The following is an 18979-nucleotide window of genomic DNA, read 5'->3' on the forward strand; positions in this document are numbered from 1 at the left end:
TGAGGAGAAGGTGATGCCTTTGTAGCTACATCTGCAAATGGTTAGACTTTCAAGTCTTCTCGGATAAGGACGATAAACTGGAGGTCCCGTCTCACACCCCTTCAATGTCTATAATCCTGTGGGACGTAAAAGAACCCACACACTTGTCACTAAGAGTAGGGCACATAGTTCCCGGTGTTGTTGTCTGTCTTCTGTTGAGTATCATGGTTGGGAGGGTAAAAATAAGGGGCCACAGTAATTGGCGCAAGCTGTTGTAGCGCTCTGCCAGCTTGACTGGCAAAGTCTGTAAATCTTAAATCAGCAGTATCGTTTATTGCTTGCAAGTTTGGGCCCCACAAACTGTGTGGTTAATAAACACTATGGAAAGAGTTCAGCAACGGGCGACCAAATTCATCCCATCCCTACCTTTTAAAAGAGAAGTTACTTATAAAGATCAAGTTCTTAGGATCAGAATACTACCATGCAGTAACCTACATGTATTGGCTAGAGTCATTGGACATAGTTCATCTCTTCAAACTTTATCTAATGACAGGGACCAAAATATCTCCATTAAGTCATCAAGAAGAGTCACTATAGAAGCACATCCAATGGGCTGCTATTAGAATGTACCTCATTCAAAAATGGTGACATTTCAAAGCAGCTTCTATTGTAGGGCTCCAAGAGTTTGGAACATTCTGCCACCTTATCTCAGAGCCATTCAGACAGTCGGTTAATTTATTCAAGAAAAACCTTTCTAAATATTTCTTCGAAATAACCAAAACTTCTTACAATGTTGATATACAGCACTCCTTGAAATCTTTCTGTATTAATGTCACTTTTGTCAAGCTATTTGTACCTTATGGAATGATCAGTTGTCTTGTTAAATTCAGTATGTATTTTTGTATTTTGTTTGGGTCCCCGTAGTGGAGCTCTGAAGTTTTTAAATAAACAAAATAAATACATAAAACCTGGGGTAATATTAATAATGTACATAATACATACATGTAATAATTACTCATCAGAATATCACATTTCTGATTGATCAGTGGTGAATATGTACATCTGTTGGTTATAGATTTCAATGAGGAAGTTGCTATGGAAACATTTATGGAGTAACTTGTTTCGTATGAACTTGCCCATGCATTTCGTGATTTATGGTCATTCATAATGTTTTGAAAGTTCTCAAATTGCACTCGCCAATTTTGATAATTACATGTAACTTCCAAAACCTCACTTGTGCCCATAAATCACAAAATGCACTCGCATTCATCCATTTTCCTATACTTACAACATCTCATAGTTATACTGTAGATTAAGTGTGAACTGTTCCCTAATGTCCCCAGCTGGCACCTCTGTGTAAAACCAGTCCAGGATTTACCATAAATAAGGAGAATACCATAAAGATATAGTTTCAAGAAAATTAGTTCAAGCAGCGTTTTAAATTGAAAGGTGTATTAATTTGTTGTAGTTCTAAAGCATTTTCCCTTGGTTAAAAAGTTTTTCAAACACATTTTGTTGTTTTACTTTCCTTTGTTTCAGATTATGATAATGTCAATAAGACAAAGGAAAGTATTAAAGAAACAAACAACTAATCTGAAAAATTATTCAAGGAAATATTTTATAACTACAGCATATTCTTGTTGATCAAAGGTCTTGAAAACTTTTGGACTCCCAATGCGATTTTTAAACAAACCTGGTTTACTCTCCTGAAAAGAACTGCCTTTGTTTTTTCAAGAGAAAGGAAAAGCAAATTAAAATAATTCGACAATTTTGTGCCTTGAATTATGGCATCCTAAATAGGCCAAAAACGTTTTAATGCTTTGGTTTATAGAAGGGACATCTACAAGAATGTTAAGTGTAAAAATTATTACATCACTGGTGGTCTACGTGTATAGTGTTGTCCCTAGACCAAGTGTTTTTGAATGATAAAATTTATTTTTCTTTTAATTTTTTCAGAAATATTGTTTATGAAAGGTGCAATATTAGAATTGTTTTAGCTCAAAAAATTTCTTTGTTTGCATTTCAGAAGCTTTTAATAGCATAATCAACACTTTGATGTCAAAAAAATGATAAAAGAATGGAGTGAAATAATGATAACACTTTTTAGTTGATGAGATGTGGTTTACAAGCTCTTTTCCTTCTTAGATTATTGTCATTTTTGCATTAACACTGATGTGTACATGTACAAGTTTCTTTTGTTTTTAGTAACAAAATGAATTTGAATTGTGTTAGCATACAATTCCTTTGATTTCCTTCAGTTCTTTCCTCCATTTCCCCCTTTCTTTCGATTCCTTTGAATTGTACCATTCAAAGGATTTCACTTAAGCTCCTCAGTTATTAGTATCCACAAATTCTTAAACTTTAAACCAAAATAGAAACAACTTAAGTGACATTTTGTGGTATTGTTTACAATAGTTTTTGAAAGGTATATGATTTGCATTTCATGCCAGAATGCATCTGTGTAAATTTGAAGAATTTATGGCATTATGTAAACAGTAGACTTCCTGCATACCTCTACTGTGCTGCATGAGTCATCAGTCATGGCAATAATAATTTGGAAATAATCTGCCATTACAGAAGATACTTTGATCGTCTGGTTTTTGTGTGATTTTTTAGGAGGGACTAACAACTACTGGACTGGCTGAAAATCCCAAGAAACAAGATATAGGTAATTATTGACCATGCAGTCTTGTCATGTTGTGTTTAATAATAACGTTGTACAGTATTCTGTCAGAAAGGTGGTTTTTCTTCTCATGTGTGAAGAAAACAGGCATTAGTTTTACGGATCACACTCGATTCAATATTTTTTTACACCAGTTTTTAATTGTCTCACTCTTAGCTTAACCAAGTAGATACCTTGCATAGCAGATTTCGTTAACTTTAAGTCTGGTGGGGGATTGCATTTTAAAAATATTGCTTGATGCTTGAAAAATAACTTAACATAAACAGGCTTTAGTACAATTATTGACTCTTGTTCTTGGTGAAAAACTTTGTTAAAAAGTTGTCTACAACAACAATTTTCATTGTGCACTCCTTGGCTGATCCAATATTGTATAATAAATTGCAGTTTTGTTTCTCTTTTCACTAAGACTCTGACTTGTTTCAATAGTTATCTTCTGAACTTAGGGGAATTTCAGATTTCTAATTTATTTCTGGCTGACTAACAAAGTAAAAACTGGCAACAGTTTCCGTGTTCGCTATGGATATTTTTGTATCAAGTTGGACAATAAATATAACACTGTGATCAGTATTTTAAGCCATTCCAATATACAATATTAGTATATACTCACTCAGTGATCTTGGTCTTTCAAGCAATCTGATTGGTTTGCTATCTCGGAGTAATTGAACATACTGTAATAAATATTCACTCTGTAAGGATCGAGTCAATAATGTGTGATCCAAGCAAAAGAAAATGGCCTGCGTAAACTCTTGCTTCGCCAGCATTTCTCAATCAGAAATATTGAGAATACAAGATTATGCTGTACCAGAGAATACCACAAAATTGGCCTGTAAGTTTTTCTTAAGGTAAGAGAAGACTTCATATTTTTGCCAACCAGTGTTTGGCTTCGTTTTTCCAGATAATTATCACTAAAAATTAAACAATCTTCACGCCAACAATAATTTGTTTCACTTGGAGTAATATTATTCTATTTTGTACACTGATTTTCCTAGCAAAACGAATTTGTTACTGAAACCTCTGAAATGGAAAAAGAGGAATTCTAAAAAAGGTTTAAGAAAGTTCTACATGGCTGCAGGAAAAAGGGAACCAAGACAGGTCTTATTACAACAAATCAATGCTCACCTCTTGAGCTGCTGTTGACAGTGACATGTTTTATCAAGCTGACTTTCCTTGTGTGTGGGCCCATTTCCATCAGTAGAGCTAACGCTCACATGGTTCATATGGGATAGAAATCAAGCACTTCACGTTACACTACACTCTCTTCAGTTAATTCTGACTTTCAATTTAGATTGTTGATCTGAACAGTGTTAAATGACCTTTTAACTAGTTTGTGATGAGGATTTTATTGAAGGCTATTGGATTTGTCATGTCTGAAGCTTCTGTTAATGCTTTCGCACATGCTTTGTACGCTTGCACACATTTTCTACACATGAATTGAGACCATCAATTAAATCGACTTTGAATGGTTTTCTGCTGCAAATGATTGTTTAGATATAGTGTTGTTGCAATGACTTAGTGTGCACATACTAAAACAATTGTTTTCAATCTCGGGGAATAGTGGCAGAATATTTACTTCGCCACTCGGTAAATATTCTGCCACTATTCACCTTGATTTCATGATGACGGCATGAGCAATGCCAAAACATGCTTTTAAAAAGTTGGTTAGTATGCCTTAAATTTATTTTTATGCAGTAGTGTATTTTAATGGTGCACCATCATTTCCAAATTTGATGTATTACTTTATTATGATGGTCCACATCATCATCATCATTATTTTTATGTGTTGCTTACTGTGTCACTTACAATAGTCGTATGTACTGCCCTTAAATTAGTCAGTACAGGATAAAAGTGCTGGTACAAGGCTGGTCAACTTACAAATTGGTACCACGTTTCATTGGTTGGTACTTCAATTTTATTGCAGTTATCAGTGGTCCAGATACTGAGCAGAGCCATTGCATCTTTGAGCACAACAAAGGTAGTGTCACTTTAAACCCACTGAAATCACTTTGTGCAGTGAATGGAAACAATATTACAAAACCAACAAGGCTGTTCCAAGGTACTTACAGTATGATAGTACAGTAACTCATGGCTGTCTTTAACTTTTAACCCATTGACTTGTATGGCACCTTAGGACACCCCCAGTTAATGTATAAAATTGTCTGGTGTTAGGCAGAGTAAAATCTGTCAAGTCTGACTCCCAGGAGTCAAGGGGTTGATGAAGGGGACAAAGGTTTTGACTGTTGCAATTTCCTGTTCATGCACAAAATTTCTTTTCCTGGTATAGAAACTTTTAAGAGAAGGGACTCCAAGTAGGATTTGAACTTGGTATTTCCTCATTCAGGAGGCAGTCGTAATGACCACTAGGTCACGGAAGACTACGTGACAAATTAGTGGGGAAAATTGAAAAATTATTAACAACAGTTTTAAATGTGAACAACTATTCTGCAATTGCACTTACCGGTAACCATAAAGGTTGGGTCATGGAATGTGGACTTTGGACTATGGAATTGAAATGGAAATTAACCAAGATATCGTACATGACATTAAAAAACACTGAAATAGTGTGAACTTTAAAGGAAATTGGCTAAAAATCCTTCGAACAAAGTCTAGGCTACCCATAGTCTCTTGTTTGCTATTGATTGACTGGTCAACCTCTTTTATCCAGGTGACGTGATAGTTTTGGGAACATCAAATGTGTTCCGATTCAACCACCCAGGAGAAGCAGCGGAGCTAAGAGAAAAGAGAAAGGTGAAAAAGAATGGGATCGGCATATCTTGTTCCAAGTTTTAGAGTAAGATTAATCTGGCTCTCGCATCAAGTCAGCAAAATCTTAATTTAACTTGAAGGATTTAGGGAAAGCCAGTGCACTTTTGTTTTTTAAAGACAGTAAGTAAGTAAGTAAGCCTTTTGCAAAAACAGAAATGGAAATCATCAGCAGTTTGTGAAGAATGGTGGTTCCCAAGCCAGAGGTTGAATCTTTCATCCACCTCCCTCTTGGGTAACCTTATATGTATCTTTTCATAGTTTTATTCTTGGCACACTTTTCACTTAAAGTTCTGAATAACCCAAAGTGATTTCAGAACGTCTCAATAATGTTTTCATAAGATATCCTTGTAGGATTGTCGTTTGAACTTTCAGACTGGAAACCTGGACTGCAGGTTGCCGGCAGGTCAGTGTTTCGCCATACCTAAAACAACCCAAACCTTTTCTAATGCTAACATTAGGCTTAAGCACTATGCTTTAGATAATGTAATGTTTAAGACTGAGGTTAGCATTTTTGTAACGATTTGGGTTGTTTCAGTTATGGTAAAACAATGACCTGCAACCCTAAGAAATTGCAACATGCACTTTATACCCTCCGCACTTTCAGACCGTTTTGTATTTTTGATCATTGCTGGGTAGCTTCTTTTTCAATGCATTAATCTGTGACATGCTTTAACACTACATTTTGTTTTTGTTGTACTTTTGTTTTTGCGTTTATTTTTGACTTTGCTTTGCTTCTGTCTTCTTAAAACCAAAACAACAACATACTGTAGTTTGATGTCTTGAACCAAAGCTACTTTAACAGCTAGTGCTTAGTAATGTAAACCTACATGAAGCTAAGTTATTTTTACTGATCATACTAATATTGCTAATGTCATTATTTCCTAATTGACGCTGTTTTTGAATGGACTGATGACTGACTCTTACAGGAAGTGGGTAGGGTGGTAAGTTAGCTAAAGTTTGATTATCTTGTTGAGATTTAACTCGCATTTTAGGAGAATCGTTGTTTTTTTTCCATCGTATTCTTATCAATTGCCAAAGAAACCACCACTGGATAATTTCGTAGAAAGTGTAATTTAGAATTCTCTCTCTCTCTGTTTTGAATTTTTGGAGCCAATTTGTTTATGATACAATGTCTTCTGTGGGAAAATTGCTATGCGAATGCGGCAAGCTGGAAGCAGTTACATCCGCAAAGATTCCTTTTATGGTACACTTTTGGTGCATTTTGGTTGTGATTAGTGGAGTTTTGGTTGAGATAGATTCTCAGACGTTATCTTACGGAGATTGTCATGCCCAAAGAGGGGTGAAGCACCTTGACTTCGTTTCCAGGTCTGTTTTCTTCCCTTCACTCTGGGAACGAGGCTGGAAGCACCTCTTCCTTCCAGGTGATCTGGTGACGTAATTCGGAGGACTGGGGAGAAAACTTTTAACGCCGTATCGCACAACCGTGCGCGGTCGTATTTTCGAATTGAACATGGCAGAGGCGAGGTTAGATCTTGTCGGGTCTACTTGAATGTTCATTCAGTAACAGGAAGTGTGGTAGACACGTAATGATCTGTTGAGTTTTGGCAATGGCAATACTGCAGGGAGTTTGGAAACAACACCTGAGGCCGCGCGCGGTTGTGGGATACGGAATTAAAATTTTTCTCTCCAGTCCACCGAATTACGTCACCAGATCACCTGGTTTGTATTGCAAGAACTGGGGCAGTGCCAATTCCTGAATTAGTGTCTATATCCACAGTGTCTTTCTGTAAGCGTCTATACGGTTATGATGATGGTGATGACGTGGTTTTAATCAAAACAAAGCCAACTCAGGTCTTCTTTTTATCCAAAGGCTGGGCAACAAAACTTACAACTGTGAAATGGCCCGTTTGAGAGCTTTTTTGCAATGTAACCGTTTATCAACATGGACTACTCTTTCGTCATTAGAACTTTAAAAACCGACCGTAGTTATGCTTAGTAGTGTTCTGCTTTTTTGTAAACTAATTTACTTTTGCTTTCTTCAGAACTCGTTGGGCGGATCGTCATCACTTGTCTGGTCAACAAAGTTCCGAAGTGAAACTGACCTGGTGTTCAGGCGAGGAAATGGGACCGAGTGAGTGTAATTTGGTCGGACTGGGAACTGCAGTTGTCCGGAGAGCCTATGTTTGAGGTTTCACTTTTTGAAGATCCTTTGAGAGGATAAGGATTTAGTGAACGCTTTTCTGGCAAAGTTGGCTCGATTTCAGCAGCTCACTCGAGTTGAGCGCTGGCTCATTTCCCGAAACAGCGGCCTGTAATCGAGCCTACTGGCAAAGGCGTTTTCGTGATAATGCAAAGCCATTCGTTAGTCCCTTTGCGAATCTATTCCAGTGTATCCTCTTTCAGAGGGATTCTTGGTGCTTCAGTTGTGCCATAGAAATAAGGTCAAAAGAAAAAGTATTTGGGACTCGCCTTGGTGATGAGGCTGAAATAAGCCATCTCTTCCGCCTCTTTTTCAAAGCGAAGCTAAAACCAAAACTTTAGTGAAGTAATTAGATTTACTTTACATATGAATGAAAACTAATTTTCATTTAAAATAGGGTTGTTCTTGAACTCGTTCTGAAAAATAGCTCAGGGAAGTTCGGAATTGGGCTGCGCGACGCATCAACAGCACGTCGCATTGAACGTACAAAACGAAGACGTGACGACTGTATTGGTGTGCTGGTCCTTCGTGAAGTGAACTCTGCAAATATTGTCTCTTGTCATTTATATAGTTGTTTGATAAAACTGGGGCTTAATAAAAACCAAACTAGTTGTACAGTTCAACTAAAAGATCTGGCGACCTATAACGTGACCGAATAAGCGCCATTTAAATAAAATTTCGATACAGTGTTGTATCTACAGGTTTATACGCTCAGGAAGGTGGACAATGTTGTTAGTTAAACACTGCATTTCCTAAAATAATGCGCTTTTTTTGTTGCTACTGTTACTGCTGTATTTGTCTTGCACTCGTGCTCTTCTCGTTGTCACATCTTGTACGTATTTTTCGGCAGTTGTGAAGTTGTTTGCAATGGAGGTTTTGGACGGCAGCCATGTTGCATGGCAGGAACAATGAAAATGTTTTGCATTAGAAAGAACAATTGTTCCCGCAAGAAAAAGAATCTATTGTCCCTGCCATGCAACATGGATGTCGTGCAAAACCTCTATTCTTGAACATTTGCTATCGCACAGCATTCATCCATTTAGTGTTGATTCCTTATTTTGTCTGCAGCGAAGAATCTCTGACGCGACAACTCGAGGAAGCAAGGTAAGATTTTGTCAGCTTAGCAATAAAACTCCTTGCTTTCTAAACCTCGTCGTCCTTGTGTAAACTTGTTTTGTGTGAAGCTAATGTTTTTCCTCCTTGGACGAAAAACAACCTCTCTTATGCAAAGCATGTCAAGCATGACTTGAAAGAAAATTCTGCGGAAATCTCTACAACCTCTATCCTCATTGGATCGCCAGCTGTGTTTAGGGTCCTTTTTTATATTCGTCTGTGTCCATTGGCTTTTTAAACAATCCTGAAACCCATTGTAGTATCTGTGTCCAGAGCACCGCTCTAAGCAAAAGAAGACCTCGAAAAATCAGGAGCGATTTGCATGTGATTATCTGCTCGCGAGAGGCAATGGGCCATTTCCGAGTTGCTCTTTGTCTCGGTTTCGAAGTGAGTCTTGTTGCTCAACTATTGTAAGGGAAATGAGTTTGATTTGCATAAGAATACGCAACTCATTTCCATTTGAATGGTTGTGCACCAGGACTCGCTTTAAAACTGAGGCATGCAGCAACTCGGAAATGGGCTATTCATGGGCTTTCTCTTGTGTTTCACTAAATTCCAGACCCCTAACGAAGGGACTTTTCTTGTCCTCACGTGAATTTCCGGTCGCCAGAATAGATTCGTAGGTCCCCTTGCGGGGCATAAACGAAGTCAATGGGAAAAGATGGCGCTCGCGCTATCTTAGACAACTTTTGATGTTTGGGGAGGATGACGAGCTAAATTGGCTTAATATCCTCTTCTCTTCTCTTCTCATAAGGTGAACAATGTGAGTCCTAGCCACCGAAAGGAATCCATAAGAAAAGCTTAAAAATGGCTATATGGTCCCAACAGTAATATTATTATGCGTTTCAAGGACTCGAGTGAGTTCTCTCTTTAGCTAAATTTCGTCGGTAGGTGATACACTTTGTGACAGAGCTGTCGGCCGTTTTGACGGTCCCTCAACGTTTCGGACGTAATTCGGGACAAACCCAGCTTTGTTAAAGCTTGGCGTTTCAAGAAGCAAAGCTTAACAATGACGTTTCTATTCTTGGGCTTGAAAACGTTCTCTGTGGCTAGCTCATTTAGGAGCCCAGAACGAGGAGAGTTTTTTCTTTACAACAGAAGAGGAAGTTATTTTGAAACGTTCTTTCAAAAACGATAAGTTTTGCGGTTCCCTACGCAAACACTGATGTCGAACAACTCAAGCAGAGGGAACCCCCGGGGGCACCTGCGGTTACTGGTTTGAAATTTGCAGTGATGTGAGATTAGCGTAGACCAGTGCCGGAAATTTGTGATTGGACATCTTTAGAGAATTCAAGCTATATTGTTTCAATTTAGCCAAAATCTGATGAAAACGTTTCATGAAAATAATCTCAGTATAATGTCTTTTAAAAGACACTTTCACTGTGGAAATCCGCCTCTTTGTAGCGGCGTTATAGCGGTTCCAAGTCGGCCAAAATGCCATACTTTTACTGTAATGTTAAAGGTGTTTGTCCCCCAGCCACGATGGCGTCATTAACCGTTAACAATCAATCTTGTTGGTCGGCAAAGGGTTTAAAAATACGTGTTTTGCTCTCTCAGAAATGAACTGGAGAAACAGAAGCAGCTTGAGGCTTTGAGAATTGAAGAGGCGAGGTGAGAAGGATAAGGCTGGTTGAACTCGTGACACAAGATACAAGCGACGTATTCAGTTGCCTTTTTTGGCAATTGTTGCCTTCTGTCTTAACAAAACTTGCTTCAGAGTTTGGATAGTTGGCTTATTTTAGTTGCTTGCGTCATGGGTGTTAACTAAGAATATAAGAGAATTACTCTTTTAATTACCTATAATTAAATAGTTTTGGTTTGGGGTTGGGGTATGGACGTGGGGTTAATTGAAAATTAGTCACTCCATAATTTACGTATATACTTACTTGTGTTAAGGTACATAAGTAACTTATGTTGTTAACTAGATGTTAGCTATATTTTATGGGTTTTAGTACTTTTTCTTTGGGGGGATCTACAATACTCGTCACGTTTGTTGAAACACCCATAGCCGTCCCCCCCCCCCCCCACCCCCCATATTGATTTTCACAACTACTAGCAGTCGCCCGAAAAATTGGGGGGAGGGGGATGCGGCATAAGCTGCGATCTTGTCACGGTAACACGATGATTGTCGTGTTAAACTAAATCTGTACGGTATTGTAGGACCAAAACAAAAACCGCAGACAATTATAATGTAGAGGAAACATTCAGCATCCTGGAGGTCCGTATTGGAAAAAGTGCGCAACACAGGTGGCACAGATTCTCCGAATTTGGACCTCCCGGCTGGTAATCAACATTTTTGCTTTTTCTAAAAACCTGGTGAAATGGTTGGATAAAGAACCCCGCGAACAATTTAGGGTTGTAAAATATGGCAAGATTCTTCATAAACTGAAAAATTTTCTAGATAAAATAGTACTTGCCAGAAAAAAAGTGAAAGGTTTCATGATAAGTATCTTCATAGTATATGAAATTTGCAACAAAGGAAGTGATGTAATCGACTGTCCACTCGTCACGAGATGGATGTCGCCCGCTGTGAGGGGACGAGATTGGAGAATACCGCCCGCTCCCGGAACCAATCAGATTACTGGATTCAGTTGAAGAATATCTCCCGCTCACGCACTGAGAAGAATGACCTTAATATCCCGCCAGAAGCCTAAATAAACCCCAGACATCCCACGATTCCTCAGCAGCCTCTCCTCGTTCCTTTAGGGTATTTTAATTCGCTATCACACAATCGTCGGAAGTCCCAGTTGTAATACTAACTAGCATTATCTCATAACAAAAGAGTTGTTTTTGCAAAACAAGGGCATCTCCAGCGCTCTTTTTAAAACAACTGTAAAAACGACCCATTGCTCCCGTCTTTTGAACCATAAAAGATCGGTTTATTCTGCCGTGAATATGGGCTGAAACGATAATGTTTCTCGTTCGTTTTCTTTGTAGGGCGGACTTTGCATTACAAATACAAGAGGAATCCAAGCGACTCAATGAAACGAGGTGAGATACAGATAACTGTAGATGTTTGCGGAAAGGTGGAAATGGCAGGCGTGATCGTAAGGAAATTTACAGCATTCCTTTTGCTTCCGAATCGTTTTGGATCTTTGTAGTAGACGGCAATTCATTTTCCGGTGATTTTGCTGCTCCATTGACTGATTTTTAAACGAGATTAACGGTACGCCAAAGGGGTCAATTTGCGAGGAAACAAAAGTATGCTTAAATGGCGCCTATTTTGGAATAAGGTGTATTGGGATTGTATGGCTCGGGCATGCTCAGTAGAGCAGTTTTTAAATAGATGTCGAAAGCAATTACGCGACTGCAATTGCTACGCTTAGTGATTGGTTTAAAAATCTCGCACCAGATTATCAACCAATGAGAAGTACAACCAAACGCTACTTGCACGCGCGATTTTTCCCGCGCTGTAAGAAAGTTACATGGAATTGCTTCGAGTTTGGATTGGTTTATTGCGCAGTTTGCACTTGCTGTGATTGGTCAAAGAAATAACTTTGGTATTTCTTTTACGATACCGCTCTAACAGATGACCAGCCTTATGTTACCTTGCTATTACTAGTTCGACTTCTCTACTACTAAGCTACAAGAGACATATAGGAACCATTTTGCTTCTACGACAAGGATACAGACACCCTTTACTTCATCAGCAAAACCAAAAAGCGTCCTTACAATGTAATGCTTCGGTTGCCTCATGTACTTCAAAATCGCGAGAATTTGGAACTATCAACTGAGTTGATAATAATGAATTGTCTTCCTTGAGAAGGTTACTTAATTTAGATGACGTTCCTGGTGGTAGCCTTTTGCCACAGCGAATTGCAAGGTGCACAGCTGTGTACCTATCTAATAGACGTATTTCGATTGATAGGAAACTTGTTTCTACTCTTATCGACGCTTACAAAGAATCGCCGGCTTTGTTGTGATCACACGGGAAAATATTGACCGCCCAAGTGGAAATCACGAGATGTCGAAAAATCGTGAAATGAGAAAAATGATTGGCTTTGCGAATATTTATAGCAAACCTACGAAACATCGTAAGAGTTGTTAAATTTAAAATGGCGTGTAATCCTGGTGGTAACATTTATTGGAAAAAAGAAATTGTAAGGGAAACTCGACTTTGGAAACCAATACCGGGATATTTGTGGTGGCGAAACAAAATCACTGAATTCGAACCAGACATGACTTCCGGGGAACTTATTTTAGGAATCAGCTTGTTGGGGTCAACCTAACTAACACATTACCGTAAACAAAGATAATTAAGCTTGTTAGTACATATGTGACGATTGACGTAACCATTATCCGGAATATGCTCTATTTAACTGCAGAGTCTGCTTGTACTGTGATTTGTTGCCTGACTTCACGGTCGTGTCTATACAATCACAAGATAATGGAGGTTTCTTTGTCTCGCACTTGAAATAAGGAAATATGTGTTGAAACAGTGGGTCAATTAAAGACAAGCAAATGGAAACTTTACACCTAAAACCGTAAACCAATAATGCAAAATATAGAAAGAAGTGGCAGGAGATAGAATGTTGACCCTGAAATTTGCCCGGGTGTCGTGTTCTGAGCCTGATGTTTTGACAAGCTTCGCGAAGCTTCCTAAGAGAACGGCCGCAACATTAAGCTTTGGATACTGTTTTTGCCTCTTAACCTGTCCTTAGCAAGTTAGGGTGACGTTTTGCGAGCACGAAAGAGAGAGCACTCTAGGAACAAGGCTGGACGCAATTTTCCGTGTTGGAAACGATAAACCACGTTTGTAGTGTCCCCATGCCAACGTTCGCCTACTGCTTCCTGTGTCGGGCTATCGTCACAGCATCTTTGGAAGAGGGCGAAAGTTCTGCAAGGTCTGTGGTAATTCACTGTGTCTTTCCAACGCATACGCTCGAATTATTCGCCACATTATTAATTGTTTATTTCATACAGAACCTAAAATCACAAAACAAGAGGCTAGTTAGACAAGTTCAGATGCAAGCCACAACCGGATTTTATCGCTTTCTTTGTTTGGAAACAATTAACATTTCCGAATCTAATTGTTATTTTCCAAAAGCAAAGGAAAACTGCATTCTAGAATTTTGTACTTTATATAACAAGAGGTTTAAGGCTTTTCCTTAAGTTCTCTCGTTTTAGTGTCTTTTTCTAGACCTCTACTTGACTGGCCAGTCGTGCTCAAATTTCATTATGTCTTATAAAAGGCTTTTCAAAAGGTGATGTTCCCGTTTCAGCTCAGTCGTACCTTATCGATTTTCGACTTTCGAGGCGAGCAGGGTTGGCCCAGTAGGGACTTTCGGATCTACAACGGCGATGTCGACGAAGCCGTCGCCTCTGCAGTATCGTAAGCTTTTCGCGATTAGTCCATCTCGTTCGCGTCGTACAATCTGGGCGAAGTACTAAAAAATGAATAGGTACGATCAGTTACTGAGTATTGAAAAATCTAGAATGCTCTCGCGTTGTCGTCAGAACCTCACCCGAAAATGCGTCCCGCTCGTAAAGGTAAAGGGAAAGTCTGCTACGAGCCTAAAGGGCCCACCAGACCGCCGCTTATCTCCGGTTTCGGTAGCATGAAGCGACTAGGTGTATTTTTACTCTCCCCTGGATGGGGCGCTAGTCCATCGCAGGGTTCAAATTTTGAGAGGAGATCTACAGTCGACTCCGCTTATTTCCCTTTCGTAAACGGTCGTTGCCATTTCTCAGAACGGTCGTTGCCATTTGAAACGGTCGATGCCATTTTTTAGCTCTGAATTACACTCATTAGGTCTAAGAACTCAAAAGGTTGCGGTTACTGGGAATTGTGTCTCCCTGGTCATATGAGTTAGGGTTCGGGTTAGGGTTCTGCTTAGGGTGAGGGCTAAGAACCCGAGTTCGAGTCTTGAAATTTTCGGACTCTTTTTTTCGTCCAGTTTTTCTTTTATAAATGTTTTTTTCCTTTTTTGTCTTAATTTTTGTTAATATTATTTCTTAGTTTGTTTCTTTTAATTTTCTTTTAAGTGAAGTGTGTAGTCGACCGTTATAAATGGCATCGACCGTTTCAAATGGCAACGACCGTTCTGAGAAATGGCAACGACCGTTTACGGAAGGGAAATTTGCGTCGACTCCCTCGCTAACTCGAACTAGTTTCCGTCAGAAATTAACTGCAGTTTTACCCTCGCTGGGTAACTCGAACCTCCCGCTAACTCGAAACAATTTTTGATTCCCTTCAGGCCATTCTCTATGTATTTTTACCCTCGATAATTCAAACCACGCCTGTCAATACGTGAGGAAGAGGAAGTTCACGTGTAGTGCAGTCCAAACTATGTAAATCACTTATTTTGGAGCAGTCGTGTAATCTTTGTCCTTTTCTGCATTACACAAAAGTTTAGGGTGCATTTAACTACAGCACCCAGTGCCTGCATCTTCATAAACAGTTGCTGCGTACGTTACGTTACGTTCTGATATCTACAGTTATATAGAAATCATGACTTGTTCCATTTTCACTTAATTGAAATGTATACTGTATGAATGCAAAAACAGTAAACACCGTTTTTCCTTATTTCCGGTCCTTTGTTTTCAACTCCTATTAACTCGAACCTTTATCAATTTCCCTTGAAGGTTCGGTTTATCGGGGATCGACTAAATTCGAATGAGGAGTGTTTTATCAGATATTTTAGAGCTCATCTACGTGACTGTTTATCGGTGACCTAATATATAGACTGTTTGGCTCAAGAATTACTAAAAATGATGCGTTTTTGAATCTCTCTCGGTCTCCGTAGACCGTATTCATAAATGGCGGCCAACAAGTTATTCTTTTGTCTTTGTGGTAATTCATCCTCACCAGCCTCACTTTAGAGCAAAAATTCTTTTGAATTTGTTCGTGCTAACGAGGCTGGTGCGGATGATTAGCATCAAGACAAACGAATAATTACTTAGCCACCATTTAATTTTAAGACTTGAATAAAGTAGTAGTTGATGTTGTTATAGAACACAATTGCGCGCGCATTCACCATTCAGGCATCATCACTTCGTCACACACGAAGATCACCTTTGTCATTTGCTTTTGCGCGGCCGGCCGTCGCAACGTCTTGACTCAAAGATGTCTTTCATTTTGAACTTCAGAGCAGAGCTTGAACGCCAGAGAAGGCTGCATGCCATGGAGGTGCAGACCGTTGAAGAAGCAAGGTTTGTACATCATTGGTAGAATATGTACTCTGAAAAAAAAGCTGTGCTTTTTCGATAATGCATACTCGGAGTGATATGCTCCTAACGAAAGAGTCAAACTTATCACCTTTCAATTGCCAATGCGGATGCTATACTACTGAGTTTTGACGGAGGCCTGCTGTTAAAACTGAAATTGTCGAAATGGAGGATGGAAATACAACCCCATCAAGTGGATGAAGAGATCCATTTTTCAATGATGGCTCTTCCGGTGTTAGGGATGTGTTAATGTGTTTAACGTCTGGAAGTTGTAAGACAGCTTTTAACAGGCTTTTTTGCCTCTTCAAATTTTTTACAATTCTTTTTTGTTTAACATTTGCAAACTGGAAATTCACTTGTTCCTGTTAACGGAGAGAGCAGAAGCGAAATCATTTCCTTTGTTCTTATGAACTTCAGGAAGGAAACAATACACCATGCCATGAGTGATTGAGTCCCCGTGATTTAATTATAAAAGAATGTATTTTTTTATGTGGAAACAGCTGTACCGATGTTGAGTTTTGTTAGCATAGCATAAAGTTATTTTTAAAGCGCATTGTCAGTCAAATTGGAGGGATTCCTTTTTGCAAAAATTGATCGTAGTGTCATCTTTGTTAGTGTTGGTCTTGTAGCAATGACCTTGTTTCGGCTTGTCTTCTAATAGCGATAACCCATTTTCGATATATTAAAATTCAGTCCTAAACAAAAGGCATCATCTCCAGGATCAGGGGAATAAACTGATACAAATCTTATTTTGTTCCCAGAATCTCGAATTAATGTTCATTGTTTTAAGTTGAATTTTAATATATCGAAATTGGTGTGTTTACTTTTTTAAATCTCAACATTTAGTGACAGACTTAAAATTGCGTGTCTCAGTATCAGCCAATTTTAGAGACAAGAACAAAACCAACTGCGGCTTTCTCCCTTGTGTTTTCCCGCGCTCAGTTCTGCTTGCCTGTATTTGCATACGATTGGCTCATTTGATTGGCTACCTGTGACGTAACTGGCCAGCAATTGTGATTGGTTTAACTGTGCTCTGTCTGACCTCTGTAGGAATAAAGTGGAAGAATTGAACGAAAAACACAAACAAGCGGAGGTGGAAAGACTAACGACCGAAGCTGAGCTGACTAAAGAGATTGAAAACCGAGAGCAAGAATTAAAAGTTCAAAGGGAGCAAGTGGATAAACTCCGGGACGACATTGATAAGATGAATCGAAGAGCAGACAAAGAGTTGTCAGAATTGAGGAAAGAGATACGACACCAGAAGGAACAAGAAGTGCTGCGATTGAATGAAAATATGAAACGAATCGTGGAGGTCGAGGAAGAAAGGGAGGAAACGAAACTACAAGCAATAAAAGAAAGAAAGGCTTTGGAGGAGAAATGGAAAACGGAGTCTGAAAAAATACAAATTCAGCGCCAGGAATTGAAGGAAAAACAACGCGAATACGAAAAGCATTTTAACGCCCTTGAAGAGTCCAGACGAGAAGCCATGTTGGAAATTGAAGAATTTGAACTGGAAAAATCACTTGCCTTAGAGGAAGTTCAACGTGGACAGCGTAAACTCGAGCAATTAAAGTCTGAAAGAGAAACGGCGCTACACGTCGCTAATAATGATATTGCTAAACGACGTGAGGTGCTGGAACTCGAATTTTTAGAAGAGAAAAAAGAATTAGAAGAAGAAAGGGCTTATTTGGAGGAGCGGATACATGGCTGCGAGGCTCTTATGGACATATCCGCTGACAATTTAGCCGAAAAGCATAATTCGCTGGAAATAAGAACACGAGAAGAGAATGCGAAAATTGCAAATGCAAAACAGGAGCTTAGAGAGATGGAAAAAAATCTTAATCAAACAAAACAAGTAGCCGAGGAAGAGATGGCTCGCAAGAAACAAGAATACGAGGTAAAGGCCGAAAAGCAACGAGAAGAAGTAGAACATTGCAGAGAGCTTTTGCAAGCGAGAACTCAAGAACTTAATAAGTTGACGAAGAGACTTGAGAGTTGCGTTAACGAGGAAAGATTACAGATCGCTAAAGAGGTTGAAGTTTTAACGGAAAATGTTAATGTCGAGAAAAGCCGACTTGGCTCCCTTGAAGAAGCGGAGAATACCACCGCCGAGAATTTCGAGAAAGAAATGGAAGCCGACATGATACTTTTGAATGAAAGAAAACAAAGTCAACGACAAGCACTTGAACTCGAAAGGTTAAACTTAGAAGCATTGGAAGATTTTAAGCGGCAAAATCTGGAAGCTGAGGAATCTGAATTTAAGGAGGCCCAGGAACAGTACAACCGAGCGAAAATGCTGTTAATTGATTCGAAAAGAAATCTCTCAGATCTGGATCAGAGACAGAGCAAATTTTCCACTAAAGTCGAAGAAGAACTTCTTGGCTTGTCGAAGGTTTTAGAAGGAGAACTTTTGGAGCAGGGAAAACGAGATGATATGTTTCAACTAAGAGAACATAGAATATCTTTGAAGGAAATCGACGTGGAGGGAAAATTGAAAGTTACTGAGAAACAAGAAACGCTCAACGCAGAGCTCGACAAGCTCATGACTTTGAGAAAGAGTCTTACCTTTGAGCTTGAGGATACAGCGAAGGCGCAAGAGAAGGCCGAGGCAGACCTTCGTGAGTTGCAAAGTCGGTTTTCTCGCGATCGGGAAGAGGAAAAAACCACCCGAGAAGCGATGGAAGAAAGTTTACGAGACCTTGAGGAAGAAGCGACACTTTCACGAAGTCTCAGCGAGAAAGAGATCGGATCTCCGACAACAGTGAGCGTGTTACTGGCTCACGAGAAGCAAAAGTAAGTCAAACCTTACTATTTGCCATGCTCTATTAGATAAAATAACTGTAGAAAAAAAATGTTTATCCTTCAAAGATTGTTGATGTTTTTTGAGGAATTCAAACTTCCTGACATGCATAGTCAAATGAACGCATCCTTTTTGCGAAAGGAAGAGCAAACTGACAAGCATTTGATTCCCTTCTCACACCCTAAAATAGAATTTTCTGCTCTTTCGGTCCGTGATGTTTTGATATTCAAAAAAACTTTCTTTCAGAACTTATAGCTTGCGGTACCTTGTAAAGAAAGTTGCAGCATAGAAAAGAACACGACGGCGTTAAAAA

General features: G+C 39.1%; 1 protein-coding gene across 1 annotated transcript in view; it reads left to right on the forward strand.

The window, feature by feature from the left end:
• The window catches only part of LOC138014204 (kinesin-like protein KIF16B), a 52907-nt gene that overhangs the window by 19995 nt on the left and 13933 nt on the right, over window positions 1-18979 (forward strand). Inside the window, exons 14-22 of the mRNA XM_068861224.1 lie at window positions 2596-2647; window positions 4581-4715; window positions 5325-5407; window positions 7429-7517; window positions 8655-8690; window positions 10257-10310; window positions 11637-11690; window positions 15789-15851; window positions 16917-18659. Coding sequence (XP_068717325.1) covers window positions 2596-2647; window positions 4581-4715; window positions 5325-5407; window positions 7429-7517; window positions 8655-8690; window positions 10257-10310; window positions 11637-11690; window positions 15789-15851; window positions 16917-18659 — 2309 coding nt within the window. The remainder of the gene's footprint in view (window positions 1-2595; window positions 2648-4580; window positions 4716-5324; window positions 5408-7428; window positions 7518-8654; window positions 8691-10256; window positions 10311-11636; window positions 11691-15788; window positions 15852-16916; window positions 18660-18979) is intronic.

This window comes from Montipora capricornis, chromosome 8, assembly GCF_036669925.1.
Source record: "Montipora capricornis isolate CH-2021 chromosome 8, ASM3666992v2, whole genome shotgun sequence".
NCBI lineage: Eukaryota > Metazoa > Cnidaria > Anthozoa > Scleractinia > Acroporidae > Montipora > Montipora capricornis.